The sequence below is a fragment of the Acanthochromis polyacanthus genome, chromosome 11 (genome assembly GCF_021347895.1).
Source record: "Acanthochromis polyacanthus isolate Apoly-LR-REF ecotype Palm Island chromosome 11, KAUST_Apoly_ChrSc, whole genome shotgun sequence".
NCBI lineage: Eukaryota > Metazoa > Chordata > Actinopteri > Pomacentridae > Acanthochromis > Acanthochromis polyacanthus.
In genome coordinates, this window is record NC_067123.1 from 34,388,464 (window position 1) to 34,402,660 (window position 14,197).

Here is a 14,197-nt window from a genome sequence, read left to right on the forward strand (position 1 = left end):
CCTTATTCCACAGCTATGACAAATGCATCTTAAGCCCAACACTGAAAGAACACGCCATCTGTAAGCGTGTCATACAGACGTGACACAACCACATCGTTACTTTGAATGTGTCAGGAGGTTGTCATACAGTCACTTAAAGGGCCACAACATCTGTTTTCTTTATCGAATTTAAAGCCTTTAAGAGGAAATGAGGCTTGATTTCCTTTTTTTCTGACTGCTCGGAAGAAAATAAATAGCAGGGCCGGAGCCATGCTGCCTGTTGCTTTCATAGTTTGAGCGGCTCGGATGAATGAGTCATAGCCCACATTGTTCCCCTGTCTCCTCACACGTACTCCACATCCTTCCTTCCCATCTGTAAACTTGTGAATGGACAAACACAACACATGTTCATTCATACAAATGAACACACACACACTTATGTATGTGTGTTACGACCTGTCTTTGTATTCGACCACAGGGCTGACAGGAAGAAGAGGAGCGCTAGAACAAGATGAAATTAGTTGTTTTAATTAGGTGAAGGATTTCTCCCCGGCTGTAGGTCATCTATTTTCAGCCACAAACTTCCATCTGAGCTCTCACTGTGTTGGCAACAGAGAAACTCTGTGGTTTATAGTTTTTCTTGTCTGTCATTTAAATCCTCTATGATCAGTTTAGGCCAGAGTACAAACAATTGTTTATATGCATTTTTCTTTTTAGGAAAACAACATCTGAATCATACTGGTCAGTGGCGTGTTTGAGCCCAAAACTGCCACATGTTTTAGCATCAGTGGAGAAATTTGTTGCCACCTGCAACAAGAATAACTAGAAAAAAGCCAGTTAAATTAAGGTGAACCCTGCTGAAAACCTACTTGCAAAGCATTTATTTATACCTTAACCCTCGTGTCATCCTGCGGTCAAAATTGACCTGTTTAAAAGTTTGAAAATGTGGGAAAAAAAATATTTTCACAGTCAAACTTCTGATGTCCACATGTTCAACATTTTTGGTAAATCTTTTAACATTTTTTGGTGGAAAAAAGAAACGTTAAAAAAGTTTCCTAAAAACATTCACAAAAAAATCCAGCAAAATTCACTGGATTTTGGTAGATTTTTCTGTGAATGTTCTTAAAGAAAATATCACAAGCTTTACTGATAAATATGTAATCACTTTAGACATTTTTAGGATTTTGTTTAGAAGATTTTTACTTATTTTTAAAAAAATATTTACAAGAATTTTCTTGCTAAATTTGGGGGATTATTTTAATAATAAACAAGAAACTTTTAAGGCATTATTGAAATTCTCTTCCTGAAGGTTTTGCAAATTTTCAGAAATTTGGAGAATTTATTTGTTGAATTTTTGGATTTTTTTCAGACGAGGAAACAATATTTGTTGGTGGCCGTAATTGAGTACAACAGGAGGGTTAATAATACCATATACTGTAATTTAATCTCTTAATGACGTTTCAAAGACAGACAGTAGAGCTAGCCAAGCCTACAGTGTCTATAGAAAGTACTTACCCCCCTCAGAAATTTTCCTCTTTTGTTGCTGTTCAACATTGAATTATGGTTAATTTAGTTTTCCTTTTTTCAGAACAAGGTCAGTGTTCTGGAGTGGCTGAATCAGAGCCCAGACCTCAAGCTAACGGAGAAATGGTGGCTCGATATGAAAAGGGCTTCTCATGATCCTGGTGCAACTTGAGTAATTTTGCAAAGAACAATGTGGGTGAAACCGATTCACACAGGCTCAATGCTGTAACTGAAGGTGAAACTACTAAATACTGGCTTGAAGGGTGAGAAAACCAAATTTATCATTTATTTAATTTTTTTAGATTTTTATTTAATTGACATTTCTTTGTAGGAATCTGTTTTCACTGTGGCATTGAAGAGTCTTTTTTGTAAATTCTCATTGAAAAAGACAAATTATTGTATATTGATGATGATTTGATGTTGAAAAGCAAATAAAAAACTTCGAAGGGGAGTGAAGAATTTGTTCCACAGGTGGATATTTGAGGAGCATCACTTTCATTCAGTGGTGGATAAAAAAGGCTATAATAACTATGTTCAGCTAAAGGTTAGACACTTTTAATTGGTAATTACAACAAAATTAATAACCTCTACACAGGATTCATGTCTCTGTTCACAGGGCTGTTGAGGTTTATCTGTGCCATTGCAGCAACTCAACTCACTTAGTCACCACTTATTGAAATCTTGAGGCCACACGGACTTGTCTGCACTTGTGCACTCATGCACACTTTCACACACGTCTTACAGGGTCAAGACAGATGATTCATGAGTGGAAAAGTTTCTAAAATCACTGACATTTGGACCAGTAGTGCAACTAGATAAGGGCGTGGTGTATGCAAGTGGGGAGAGCCGTATTGCTTCAGACTTATGCAATGCAGATTAGCAACGAAGATGAGCCATGAAGTGTCACCTCTTTGTCCGGGCAAAGGTCGGATTAGACAGTTTCAAGACACATTATATCACACATACTGACGCTTTTTTTTTCATTAAATTATTAAAATTTCTAATTGGGAGTTGGATCATGATGGGTAGCTTGCTTCAGAGATGTCACTACTAAATTGATCTACAAGCGCAATCAGATTTGTAGAATTTACACCTGGATAAGACCCAATAAGGCATTTGATGGTCGTATGCATCACATTAGCAGAAACTTAATGTTATTTAAAAGTTATCTCTTGCATAATCTTGTACAACTCTAAATTGCCCGTAGGTGTGAATGTGAGTGTGATTGTTCATCTGTATGTAGCCCTGCGACAGACTGGCGACCTGTCCAGGGTGTCCCCTGCCTTCGCCCGAGTCAGCTGGGATAGGCTGGGATAGGCTGGGATAGGCTCCAGCACCCCCTGCGACCCTAGTGAGGATAAAGCAGTGTATAGAGAATGGATGGATGGAACCCATTCCAAGTGCTACTGCGAGAATACTGACAAACACCAAAAAGAGAGAACACATTACTTCGATTCTTAGGTCCTTGCACTGGCTAAAAATGGAGTAAAATTGAATTTAAGGAACTAATTATTGCCTATAAGTCTCTAAATGGTCTGGGACCAAAACATATCATGTAGATATGTTGAATACAAGCCTGGAGGGTCTTTCAGATCTGCAACGGCTGGTCAATTAGTGGTTCCTACAGTTCAGACCAGACAAGATAAAATGACATTTAGCTATTAAACTGCCAACTGTTGGAACCAACAGTTGGCAGTAGATTATATAATGCAGATTTCCCCTAAATGTTGTGATTTTAAGAGTAAGCTAAATACAGCTCTTTTGTCCACTGCATTTAATGAATAAGGTATTTTTTTAAAAAACTGTTTTACTCCATACTTTATCCTTTACATGTTTTTGAAAAATCTTCTGTCTTGTTGAGTTATGTCAATTTGTCTGTACAGTTTTTTCATTAATTCAGTTTAATGAATTTTATAGTCATTTTCTGTATTTTGTATTTCATATTTTTTTTAAACTTTTCCTGTAAAGCACTTCAAAAGACCTCTGTGAATGATAAAGTACTACACAGACAAGTTGCTTGCTACATTCAGCTGCACAGGTTCAGTTCGTTCCCGTCACACCCAAGTTAACAAACAACTACATCTCCCATGAGCCTTTGCGCGCACATCGGGAAACGGTCATGGTATACATATATTTTTATTTTTGTTTGTTATTTAATTATTATTTTTTTAGTTCTGCATTCGTAGAACAGTACGAATTTGTAACATAAGATTTGGAATTACAAAATTTCCACAGTAGCGAGTAAGAGGGGTCATTGTACAAAATATTGCTGTGAATACTGATTGTTTATTTCATTTGGGACATACAATAGCAAAAATAAATAGGTTTCTTGTAGAATAAACTACGAAACACATTAAATCTTAACAAATTTTCCACTGACTTACTCACACGCCGTTCAAAATTTTGTCTGTAAATTCGGTCTCCCAAGCAACACAAGTGTGACGTCAGCCGTCCCGGTGCGACCCTGCTGCTGTGTCTTTGATTGGAGGGAAACCCCGTGGATGAGCGGGAGAGATCGTCAGCTGTGCGGCCGGGAAGCAGGAACAACACCGTCTAACGACACTCACAGGTTGGTTCTCTTTTATTTTCCGCCGTTGTTCGGTTATATCGTTATCTAAAGGTCCGTTCTTGCTCTCGGCGTGCCGCGGTACGTTTTCCGTCCCGCCTTCACCGCCGCTTCTGCTACCGTACAGTTGAAATGGTTGATGATGCTCGGCTGCTCCGTCATTGTTCGAGCCGCTGACTGAATGGGGGAGCGCCGCTTTGCTGCACGCTGAGCCGTCTTTTTCTGTGCGCCGTGGCTAGCAAGCAGCTTTCTGGTGTGCCAGATTCGCTTTTGTGAATCAAAGGATCTAAAATGATCGCTTACAGCTCGTGAAAGCAGCAGTAGCTCTGGTTCGTTTTCCGGGAAGCGAAAAAGGGCGTTCACTGTGGACCGAAGTAAGCTAGCCTCCCTTTATTCCAGCCCAGCAGTTATCATGTTAGCTTTACTGCAGCCATTTAAACAGCACACACTAGAAATGTTGCATGTAAATCACGAAGGAAGGTTATTAATGTTTATTTGTCCCCCTCTTGCTGTAAATTGTATGAGCTCGTGGGCAGGTGGTGTGTGTGTGTGTGTGTGTGAGAGCGTGACGCGAAACTGGGTGGCTGACATTCCTGAGAAGGGTGCAGGTGTCTGCGTGTTGGGAAATCTGACTCACTGATTGAGTGATTTTTTTTCCCCCTTCCTCCCTGTTTAAAATGCTGGACTCACAGATTTGGTGATTCTCATACAAGACGGGTTGGTAAGCAATGTGCATATTTATTTATTTATTTATGCAATGTAACTACCCTGCGGTTATCTTCTCTTTAGGAAGTGGCCTACATCGAAGAAAAAAAGCAGGCAAATGAATTGGATTTGAGAGACAAACATTGATTATTGGTATTCTATATTTTTTTTAAAAAAAATTTCTTGTAGATGTATTTTTTTGGCACAATTCTAGCTAAAATACTAAACCTATAGTCAAAAACCTGATTTTGCTGCTCTTCTTTGTCTTATTAACCATTTTTTAGACATAGGTTACAGCATTTTTTCTTCTTTTCTCATATATGATAGTTAAATTCATATTTTGGCGTTCTGAACTGTTTTTTGGGGAGGAAAAAACACAACTGTGTCACCTTGTGCTCTGGGAAATTGCTAATCTGCAATATAATTATATATGGAAATAATTAATGGTTGCAGTCCTAGTCCTACATTTTGAGTAGGTCACACAGACCTGTTCTCTATTGTTTAATGTCCATTTTTCTGTTTTATTTAAAAGTTTTGATTAAGACAAAAAATCTGCAAGCATGCATTGTGAAGCAGAATGCCTAGTATGAGATATGTGAAGTATTTTGGCCCTTTTGAGGCAACAAAATGCTACACTTTGCTGGACGTACTTAATACATCAAGCTGTTTTGCAGAAGAAGCTGGAACTTTATTCTCAAGTGCAACTTACATACAAATATAACCATTTTCTCTCGCCGTCCCTTCCATGACTACCAAGTAAAATAAGTCTTGAGGATGCATTCTTGCTGGAACGCACATGCACATATTGGTGCTGTACTGCTTTGCAGTTCTAATTTGCTGGGGTCCACTTGAAAGACTCCATAAATGTGCAGTAGGCTGTATCTGTGGTCTGGATATGCACACTGGAGGCAAGCATGTGCCCTCTTTTTACAGGCTATAGCAGCTAGTTACCCGTTGCGCTGTTGCATCGCGTTGCTGTAAGTATTCCTGAATTGTGCTGAGCTTAAATGGGCGAGCGTGGCATGAGATTTCTGAAGAATTTAGAACATCCAGTCGTGTTTGGTCTCCATCGATGGAAAGCAAATCAAAATCCCTCCCAAATCCACCAGCGACTAATTCAATTACGGTTCTTTAAATTATGAATTACAAATCTGTGGAGGACGTAAGTTGCTTTCCTGGTCTGGGTGGTAACAAATTTTGGGCTGATTGCAGATGTCCACAGACGGTCCCATGGTTGAGGCACTAATATACATAGAAGTATACAAAGTGACTTTCTTGTCACAGTAAAGCTTTTTTTCTTACAGTTTAACTTGACTTCTGATTCACCCTCCCTGTTTTTTACTTCGCCAGTGTTCAGTGGGGGAAAAAAGCATAAGGACCCTGTTTTAATTAATAGTTGGAGAGGGAAAAATGACAAATAAACCAAAAGATGAGCTGTGTTTTCCATTTTGTTACATTTAATTTTCAATGTTGGGCACAAGGAAATGGGAAAATGTACCAGTTTCCTTGGTTAAACATACTAATTTTCTTATTTTTGGTATTTGATGGGTAAATGGATTGTACCTTAGTAGCCTGACTGTCCACGCGGGCTGTCGCATACCTCGATGTATGATGAAATTTACATCATGCCAACCCTTGTGGAGATGGAAAGCGTGAATTGGCCTTTAGTCACCACTATAAATCAAGTCTGTGCCAGTCCGAGTACCAGATGAGCCAAGCTGAATAATATCCAAAAGCCACTTTAACCAAACTTGGTGTGCACACACCCACATTTCCTAAGCTTTGAAAGAGGCTACAAGGCTGATATGATTATAGCAACAAGCAAGCAACTTAGGTTTTTGTCCTTGCAATATTCTGCATAGATATTGCAAGTTGTCGCTATCTTTTATGTAATTCCAATTTTTATGTTGTATAAAGATTTCAAAATATTTAGGTGTGTCTTGAGAGTCAAGATGTTTAAATGCGTACCTCGAAAATCGAGTTATGCAGAAATAATAACACAGTTCCATGCACTGTAGTCTTCCTCCATTCACCTTAAATGATCGAACCAATGCCTTCATAATGTTCTTTTTCTGTTTGTGCCTGCCTTCCCCCAACCCTCTTTCCTCTGTCTTCCTGTCCTATCTCCTGTTCCGTTTGTTTTGTCTTTCTCAATGCTCTCTCCTCTGCATTCCTTCCTCAACCCATACAGGAGCCATGGAGAAAGTAGATCAGTTGATACATCGGGCCAAGCTGTGCGAGCAGGCCGAGCGCTACGATGACATGGCCGAAGACATGAAGGAGATCACGCAAATGCTTAAAGAGGAGCTCAGCAACGAGCTGCGCAACCTGCTCTCTGTCGCCTACAAGAACGTGGTGGGGGCCAAGAGGTCCTCCTGGAGGATCGTGTCCAGTTTGGAGCAGAAGTGTGAAGACAGCGGGAAGCTCATAGTTTTCAAGGAATACAGATGTAAAATCGAGAAGGAGCTCAATGACGTCTGCAAGGATGTGCTGGTAAGGAGCAGGGACAGACAGGTGAAGGGGGTAGATGGGTGTCAAAAAGTGACGATAATAAAATTGTGAATTGTGACCAGTGGATGGAAGGACGGTGAGAGATGCAACACAGTAAATGTTCAGTTGGTGTAAAGTGTGTTCAGACCATGACTGAGGCCTTGTGGTCTGCCGAAGCATCTTTAAGAGAGCTGCTTCGGCTATGGCCAGTCAGCCTCACATCACACTATAGAAGCGTTTCCCATATAGACTGCCAGTATAAATATTTGTCAAACAATTCACAGAACACTAAAGAATACAGTTTTTCCTCTTTGAATTAGGATTTTTTTTTTTAATTTTGAAGGTTTTGTTTTTGCACACCTTACCCAAAACAAAGAAAACGATGTATGTGCATGACGTCATCCCAGTGGATAGAAAACTTTTTTGCTCGTATGCTCGCTGAGTAAAGAAAATGGGTGCCATCTTGGAATCCAGTGTCGTGTACTTAATAAAAATCCGTGGTGCTGGAGACAGAAGAAAAATGTTTCATGGACAGCCAGTGAGGGCTTGTCTCTTTTTCACAGTAGTGACACCTACTGACTGACCATCGCCATTACATGCATGTGCACTACTGCTGATAGTCTGCCTCAACTCATGAAGGATGTGGTTTGGCTTTGTCCCTCACCTTTGCTTTCTGTGCTTGGCTACACCCACAATGGCTGGGATTGGGTGAAAGAAATGCAAAGAAGCTGCAGCGTTTATTCTCAGTATGGCAGAATTGTGTACTGCAGAATGGGCTGGCAAAGTGAGACTGCTGCTCTTGTAGCATAGTCGCTGTGTGGATTTGAGAAGATTCAGAATTTCCGTCACCCTCAAACGTATGGGCGTGGCAAGTATAAAGATAGCCTTACGAAACATGTCCACGGGATCCTTCATTACCACGCTTCTGTTTATTGCTCTGCATTCAGGCAAGTTTGCGTTGCTTTTCAAGAGACGGGGCGTCACTTTGAGTGGTTTTTATTTCCATGATCCGAAGCGAAAATTTTTCAGTAGTTGATTGATCTAAAATGAAGACAGTTTAAGCATCTGCATGGCTTATTTTTTATCCCTTATGTTTTCAGAAGCATTTTTTTGTGATCTATTTTTGAGCTACCATGCATAACGTGTTTGTCCATTCAAGTCAAATCTGTGAGCTTTAAAGTAAAACACCTAAATTAGTATTTGCAATTTTTAAGGTATGCACCCCATTCAAGTTAATCCACACCTGTTGGACGTATCCACTCTGTGTTGCAAGGCGGTCTTAGTGCTAAAGTATAATGTGGATTCCCATCAGATGCCATAGATTTGTTGCTCTACTGCTGTCATCCATCTGTCAGCACCCTTCCGTCTTCACAATGTTTTATTTATGCATCACTTTAAAATCTTTATTGTAAGACAAACGACAAGTAGGTCAGAAAAATAAAAATGTCCAATTTAAAACCTAGAAAATGATTGTTTTGTGTTGAGTTCCATACATTTAGAGTTTGGTTTTAAAGTTTCCCTTGTGCACTTGCAGGATCTGCTCGACAACTGTCTAATCCCCAACGCAAAGTGTAGTGAGAGCAAAGTCTTCTACCTGAAGATGAAGGGAGACTACTACCGCTACGAAGCCGAGGTGGCTGATGAAGAAAGCAGGAAGGGTGAGCAAAGCACACCTCACATGTTGCTAATGATCTTTCCATTCATCTCTCTCAAGCATTTACTTGAGGGAATCTGCTGGATTCTTGTACCCAGCGTTCATGAAAAGTATGCATGCGATTTCAGAGGCACAACCCCCTTTTAAAAACACATGCAGCTGTGCGATCTTGTCTCCTGTTGAATGACGGGATGAATATGCGCTGATCGGTGGTTCCTAAAATTATCTGTACGTTGAAGGGACTGAGCTTGCTTCAGCTGTTGCTTGTGACCAGAATACTGACATCCTCCCCATCCTTGACCTACACCTGTCAGCTGAAATGCAGGCAAAGGCAGCTGCTGAGTTGTCATGGCAACCGGGGCAAAAACCTGGGTGTTGGCTGCGACTGGTTGCTGGGAGGCATTTTAGGATTTTTATGTTTGCTGTGGAAACTGCCCAAGTGATGCTTTTTTTCCTCCCATTTATCGCTGATTTCAGGCTGTCTTGTAAGTTATAGATTGGATTTTTTTAGCAACATATTTGCTACAAAAATCCCTTACATTTTAAAATATGTTGTCCATAACAAATCCAGAACAATTCCTTTTGGGTCTGGTTTGACACCTTGTTTAGTCCTCAGATTTTTGCTGTTCATTAGGGAGTATTTTACTTTTCACTGAGACATCGATCTCTTATAGTGTGTTTACTTTACTCACAGGGTTTATTCTGAGAGATGCAGCTTTCATGCCTGATGTTTCTTTGCTTTTGAAGAGAATTTTACTTGTCTTCAGTTTACTTGTCAGGCTGTAGGGCTGAAACAACCAGTCAGCAGTGTTAATGAATCAGTTTTAGTGTGTGAGGGAAATTGCCAGCATTTGTTGTTTTGTTTTTTTTGTTTCTTAGTTTTGAAGATTTGCTGCCTTTCGTGCCCTTTGGCATTTCTCTTAAAGTGCTCTTTATATCCTTAATGAGTAAACATTGTGTAGTATTGTATTGTATGAAGAACTGGCACCATTAAGCACACATACAGATTTTGCACAAAAAAATCTTGTCTTTGACATTTGAAGCCTCCTGACTGGTCTGTTTTCCTTTGTGAAGAGATCATCGCCAAGTCAGAAGAGGCCTATCAGGAAGCCTGGGAAATTTGCAAAAAAGAACTGACGCCTACACATCCCATCCGCCTCGGGCTTGCTCTGAACTTTTCCGTCTTCTACTATGAGATCAAGAACTCACCTGAACAGGCCTGCAAACTGGCCAAGGAGGTAAGAATGAGTAACGACTCATGAGTGTCTGATTTCATAACGACTCACATTTGGCTTCTGTACAAGTAGAATAGTCCTGAAACTGCTGCAAAGTATAATATGAAGCTAACATAGGTTTGGTAGTTGTGTAACAAACTAGTTTATTTTACAGCTGAGATGTTGATTCAATTTTATGACTCAGACCTGCACCAGTCAGGGCAGAACTAGGAAAAGCACGTGTACCTGTTAACACTTACACTGATTTTATTCTACTTAAATGTCCCTTGAGGCCATGACATTGTGGCAGTGAGACAGCATGCACAATATAAGGAAGCCAAGCCAACTCATTGGAATTAAGCAGCACAGTTTTTGCCATTTCCACCTGTGTTCTTTGAAAAATGCCTGTTATGTGGAGGTCACCCAAGGTATTCCTGCTAGATTCAACAGTCAGCACACATTCATTCCTCTATAAGGCAGTCAGGGTTAAACTTTACTACTTTGATCAGCACTATCATAAAAATTGTCATCTTTGTCAGGCTTTTCAAAATATAAGTTTCAAAATGCTTCCCAAGGCAGCAAAATAGAACCGACAAGTCATACAACAAGGAAAAACTGTAGGAAAATGAAAAGTGTTGTCAGGGTTAGAAAGACCCTGTGACTGAAAGCATGTTTAAAGAAAGAACTTAGGAGGCAGATTGTTTGTTCCAGTCTGTAATCTGTAAAATTTTAAAATCTATCCTGAAACACACTGGAACAGTAGTGTAAATAGGCTAAATATATTATTATTCTGTTATCTACTCTCCCTTTTACTAGGTGTGGCAGAAAGGTGGGTTAGCTGACCCAACTTTAATTTCTGATGACCCTGTATTTTAGGATTTTGTTAAAATCTCTACAAATAGAAGACTGGAGTGAGACAAAAGGCTAACAGGTGTTTTGTTTTTGGAAGTGGCCTGGAGCTGAATGGAACATCCTCCACTGGTTGAATGGCAACTTCACGACAATAACACGAAAGAAGTCGCTGTGCCCAGCCACAAGGGCCATATCCCTTAGTAATACAATAAATTGCTGCTTATTGATTAAACAGTCTAGATAAAATGTGTTGATTTGTGAGTATTAGCGATGCAGGTGGGCAGATTCTCTTACTTTTGGACAGAGCAAGGTCGGCTATTTCCTGACTTTATGCCGAGCTAACCAGTTGCTAGCTATAGTTACAGATAGAAGGGAGATGTTACCAAGTTCAAACTGTTCCCTTCATGAAAATAGGAGAAAAAGACATGATGGATTTGTCTTGCAACCAAACATCGCACTAGATATAAAAAAACAAACGGAACAGAATAATCAATTCCTTTATGTTGATGTGGAATAAAGGTTAAGCCCAACAAATTAGACTTTTTGGGTTACCCCATCATAAACTTCACTGTAGCCAGGACAAGAATTTTAATGTTTGAATTTAATGTGTCTGTTATTACATTACAAAGCACATTAAGCAGACATATTTACTTAATTCACAAATTTCCCTTTTTATCTTGAGCAGTGTATCGGCTCTTATTCAAATTATCACCCTGCTGCTATTTATTTCAAATCATCGAAGCTGGTCGTGGACACTTTTAGAGCCTGTACACTGGTTTTGAAAGCACTGATTGTTGTCTCTGTCTGCTCCAGGCCTTTGATGATGCCATCGCTGAGCTGGACAAGCTCGACCAGGAGTCCTACAAAGACAGCACCTTGATCATGCAACTGCTCCGTGACAATCTGACAGTGAGTGTCTTGTTCCTCACATTGCTTTTCAGACTTTAATATTTTAGATACAAAAGTCTCCCCCCCCCCCTCGTCTTCTCAGCAAGCTCTAAATCCTTTGTCCTGTGTTCTGCTGCAGCTGTGGACGTCAGACAGCCAACCTGAGCCCGAGGGTCAGCTTGATTATGCAGGAGAGCCAACGGAGCAGGCAGCGGACAAGAACTGAACTTCCGAAATGGAAAAAAGACAACACACACACACACACACATTTTTTACCTCTCACCAGCCTAAGTTGTGTGCGTGGTTGTGTGTGCACATACATGCACAGATATGTATGTTTACATCACACTCGCAGTGTGTAAAGTACAGTATGTGTGCGCAGATACATTGAAGCGTGTATGTTATTGTTTGAGCACCCCCACAGAGAAAAGAATGGGATAGTTTTTTCTTTTGAACATTACTCATTGTGTGAACCAGTGAATGTTCATTTTTTATTTTTTTTGTCTGTTTGACTCCAGATGAAATCCCTCCTTTAGAACCAGTGCAGCCCCATGGTCTTTAACCTTATTCACTGTAGCAAACTGCTGCTGCTGTTGCAGAAAAACCAACAAAAAAAAACTCGACCTGTAACTTTAGTCATTTGTATGTTTTTACTTGAACTGAACATTTAAAACCTTTGTGACACTTTGGTCCACAAAACTCCTTTGAAGCAATGTTAGGTGTAAAAAATTAGTCACATTCACTAAATTCTACATCTGTCAATAGCAGTGATTATATACCGTAGCCAGGTTTTACCTTGGTAAAGATCTATTACCATATTGTATCCATCCCGCCTCGTCAGTGTCCAGTGTAGCAGGTAGTGTTTTTATGAATGGTACATGTGGCATGGCTCAATGGGTTCAATGTGCCTTCAGGCATAGGAACGGTTTCTGTATGGTGGCTACTTCTGAAAACTGTACTTTAAACTTGGGTTGACGGATTTGTTGAGAAGATTACATTCCATTTTACTGACATCTTTTCACTCTCAGTGAAATGTGTAGACTATAATTTCCTGCAGTTTTGCATACCAAGGTATGATGAGGTATGAACAGCCTAAGATAAAGTGAACAACTTGGTAAAATGGCTTGATACTATAACTTTTGATATTTTATCTCTTCAGCAGTACAGAGGATACTTTTGCCATGTGCTTTTATATGGCTTTCTACTCTTTTCTATTCAGGTGTTTTGTATTTTCTTTTGGTGTATTTTATTCCCTTTGACTCTTGATTTGACTCCTGGAATGTATGTAGTTCTCAGTAGTATGGTGTGAGGGTTAGATGTGCTTTGAAACGGGGCAGTTTTTGCTTAGGATTTAGCTCGAACCAGGTGGTTTACGGTAACATTTATCTTCGTTGAAAGTACATCATGAGAAGACGAACTAAAACCATGCTTAATATAAACTGAATATTAAAGTAACTTGGTAGAAAGCTGCATTAAGGCCATTTAGTAGTCACAGTAGTGCCAGTTTCTTCTAATTACAGTATCTCAGTTTAAAAAAAAAAAAAAAAAAGACGGGATGGGGGATTCAGGATTTGCAAGTTATACCCTTGAGTATGTTACATGGTTATGTGCTTTCATGTAAGTGGAATAAAAACATTCAAATGGAGTATGCTCTTCTTTGTGTGTCTTTGTATGTATAACAATGTTCTTACAATACATACTCGCATATAATTTTCTTTTTGTTACACAGAAACTAATTTCACTATCTTTCATGTACACATTTAGTCTATTCTGACATTTTTAGAGACACTGTAAGGCAGTAAATTCATTATCCCAATCTGTTTTTGTTTTAAAAATATGTAAAATACTTTCTTTGCTGACATCAAGTTCTTCACTGAGCTCCAGGTTAGCGGATGTCATCTAAAATGTGTGTTAACACAAACATATTTTATTGCAGACAATTATTTCATTATTGTAATGTGAACAGTTCATATCAATTTTCTTTGTGATTCTGTTTTAAAGCAATACTCTTCAAACACACTATAAAGGACCTGAAATATTTTATCAAGTGATGAAACATGAAGGCTTTTTTGGTCTTGTACCTTCAATAAATCATCAAATAAATCACATTACATTGATGATAAACGACTGGTCTATGAACAAAATGTTGCAGTAATGAAAGGCACATGATTAGACACTTTGCTTCCTAAAATATTTCATCATGAACTGCTTAAAACAATTATATTTGGCTAGACTCTGTTAAATTAAGCAGCCATACCATGACAGTGAATTTGTGCCTCAAAAATCTGTAAGAAAACACATAACAGACACAGTGTACTTGAAAAT

The 14,197-nt window shown here is 39.3% G+C and overlaps 1 protein-coding gene across 2 annotated transcripts; it reads left to right on the plus strand.

Moving 5' to 3' along the window:
• The first annotated feature begins 3,930 nt into the window (after positions 1-3,930).
• LOC110964263 (14-3-3-like protein) lies at positions 3,931-13,517 on the plus strand. 2 transcript variants are annotated; one of them, XM_022212982.2, is made up of 7 exons: positions 3,964-4,072; positions 4,762-4,790; positions 6,966-7,267; positions 8,799-8,922; positions 9,993-10,156; positions 11,798-11,893; positions 12,012-13,517. In XM_022212982.2, the coding sequence occupies exons 1-7, from the start codon at positions 4,005-4,007 to the stop codon at positions 12,096-12,098; spliced, it is 870 nt and encodes a 289-aa protein (XP_022068674.1). In that variant the 5' UTR covers positions 3,964-4,004; the 3' UTR covers positions 12,099-13,517. The 2 variants fall into 2 exon arrangements, with proteins under 2 accessions (XP_022068821.1, XP_022068674.1); XM_022213129.2 differs by lacking the exon at positions 4,762-4,790 and having other exon boundaries at positions 3,931-4,072.
• The last annotated feature ends 680 nt before the right edge of the window (positions 13,518-14,197 follow it).

Excerpts from the sequence above, each read along its gene's own strand:
- LOC110964263 (XM_022212982.2), top strand. The coding sequence starts at position 4,005 with ATGAGCGGGAGAGATCGTCAGCTGTGCGGCCGGGAAGCAGGAACAACA. Across the intron at positions 7,268-8,798 it reads ACGTCTGCAAGGATGTGCTG|GATCTGCTCGACAACTGTCT; the intron begins GTAAGGAGCAGG and ends GTGCACTTGCAG. Across the intron at positions 8,923-9,992 it reads TGATGAAGAAAGCAGGAAGG|AGATCATCGCCAAGTCAGAA; the intron begins GTGAGCAAAGCA and ends TCCTTTGTGAAG.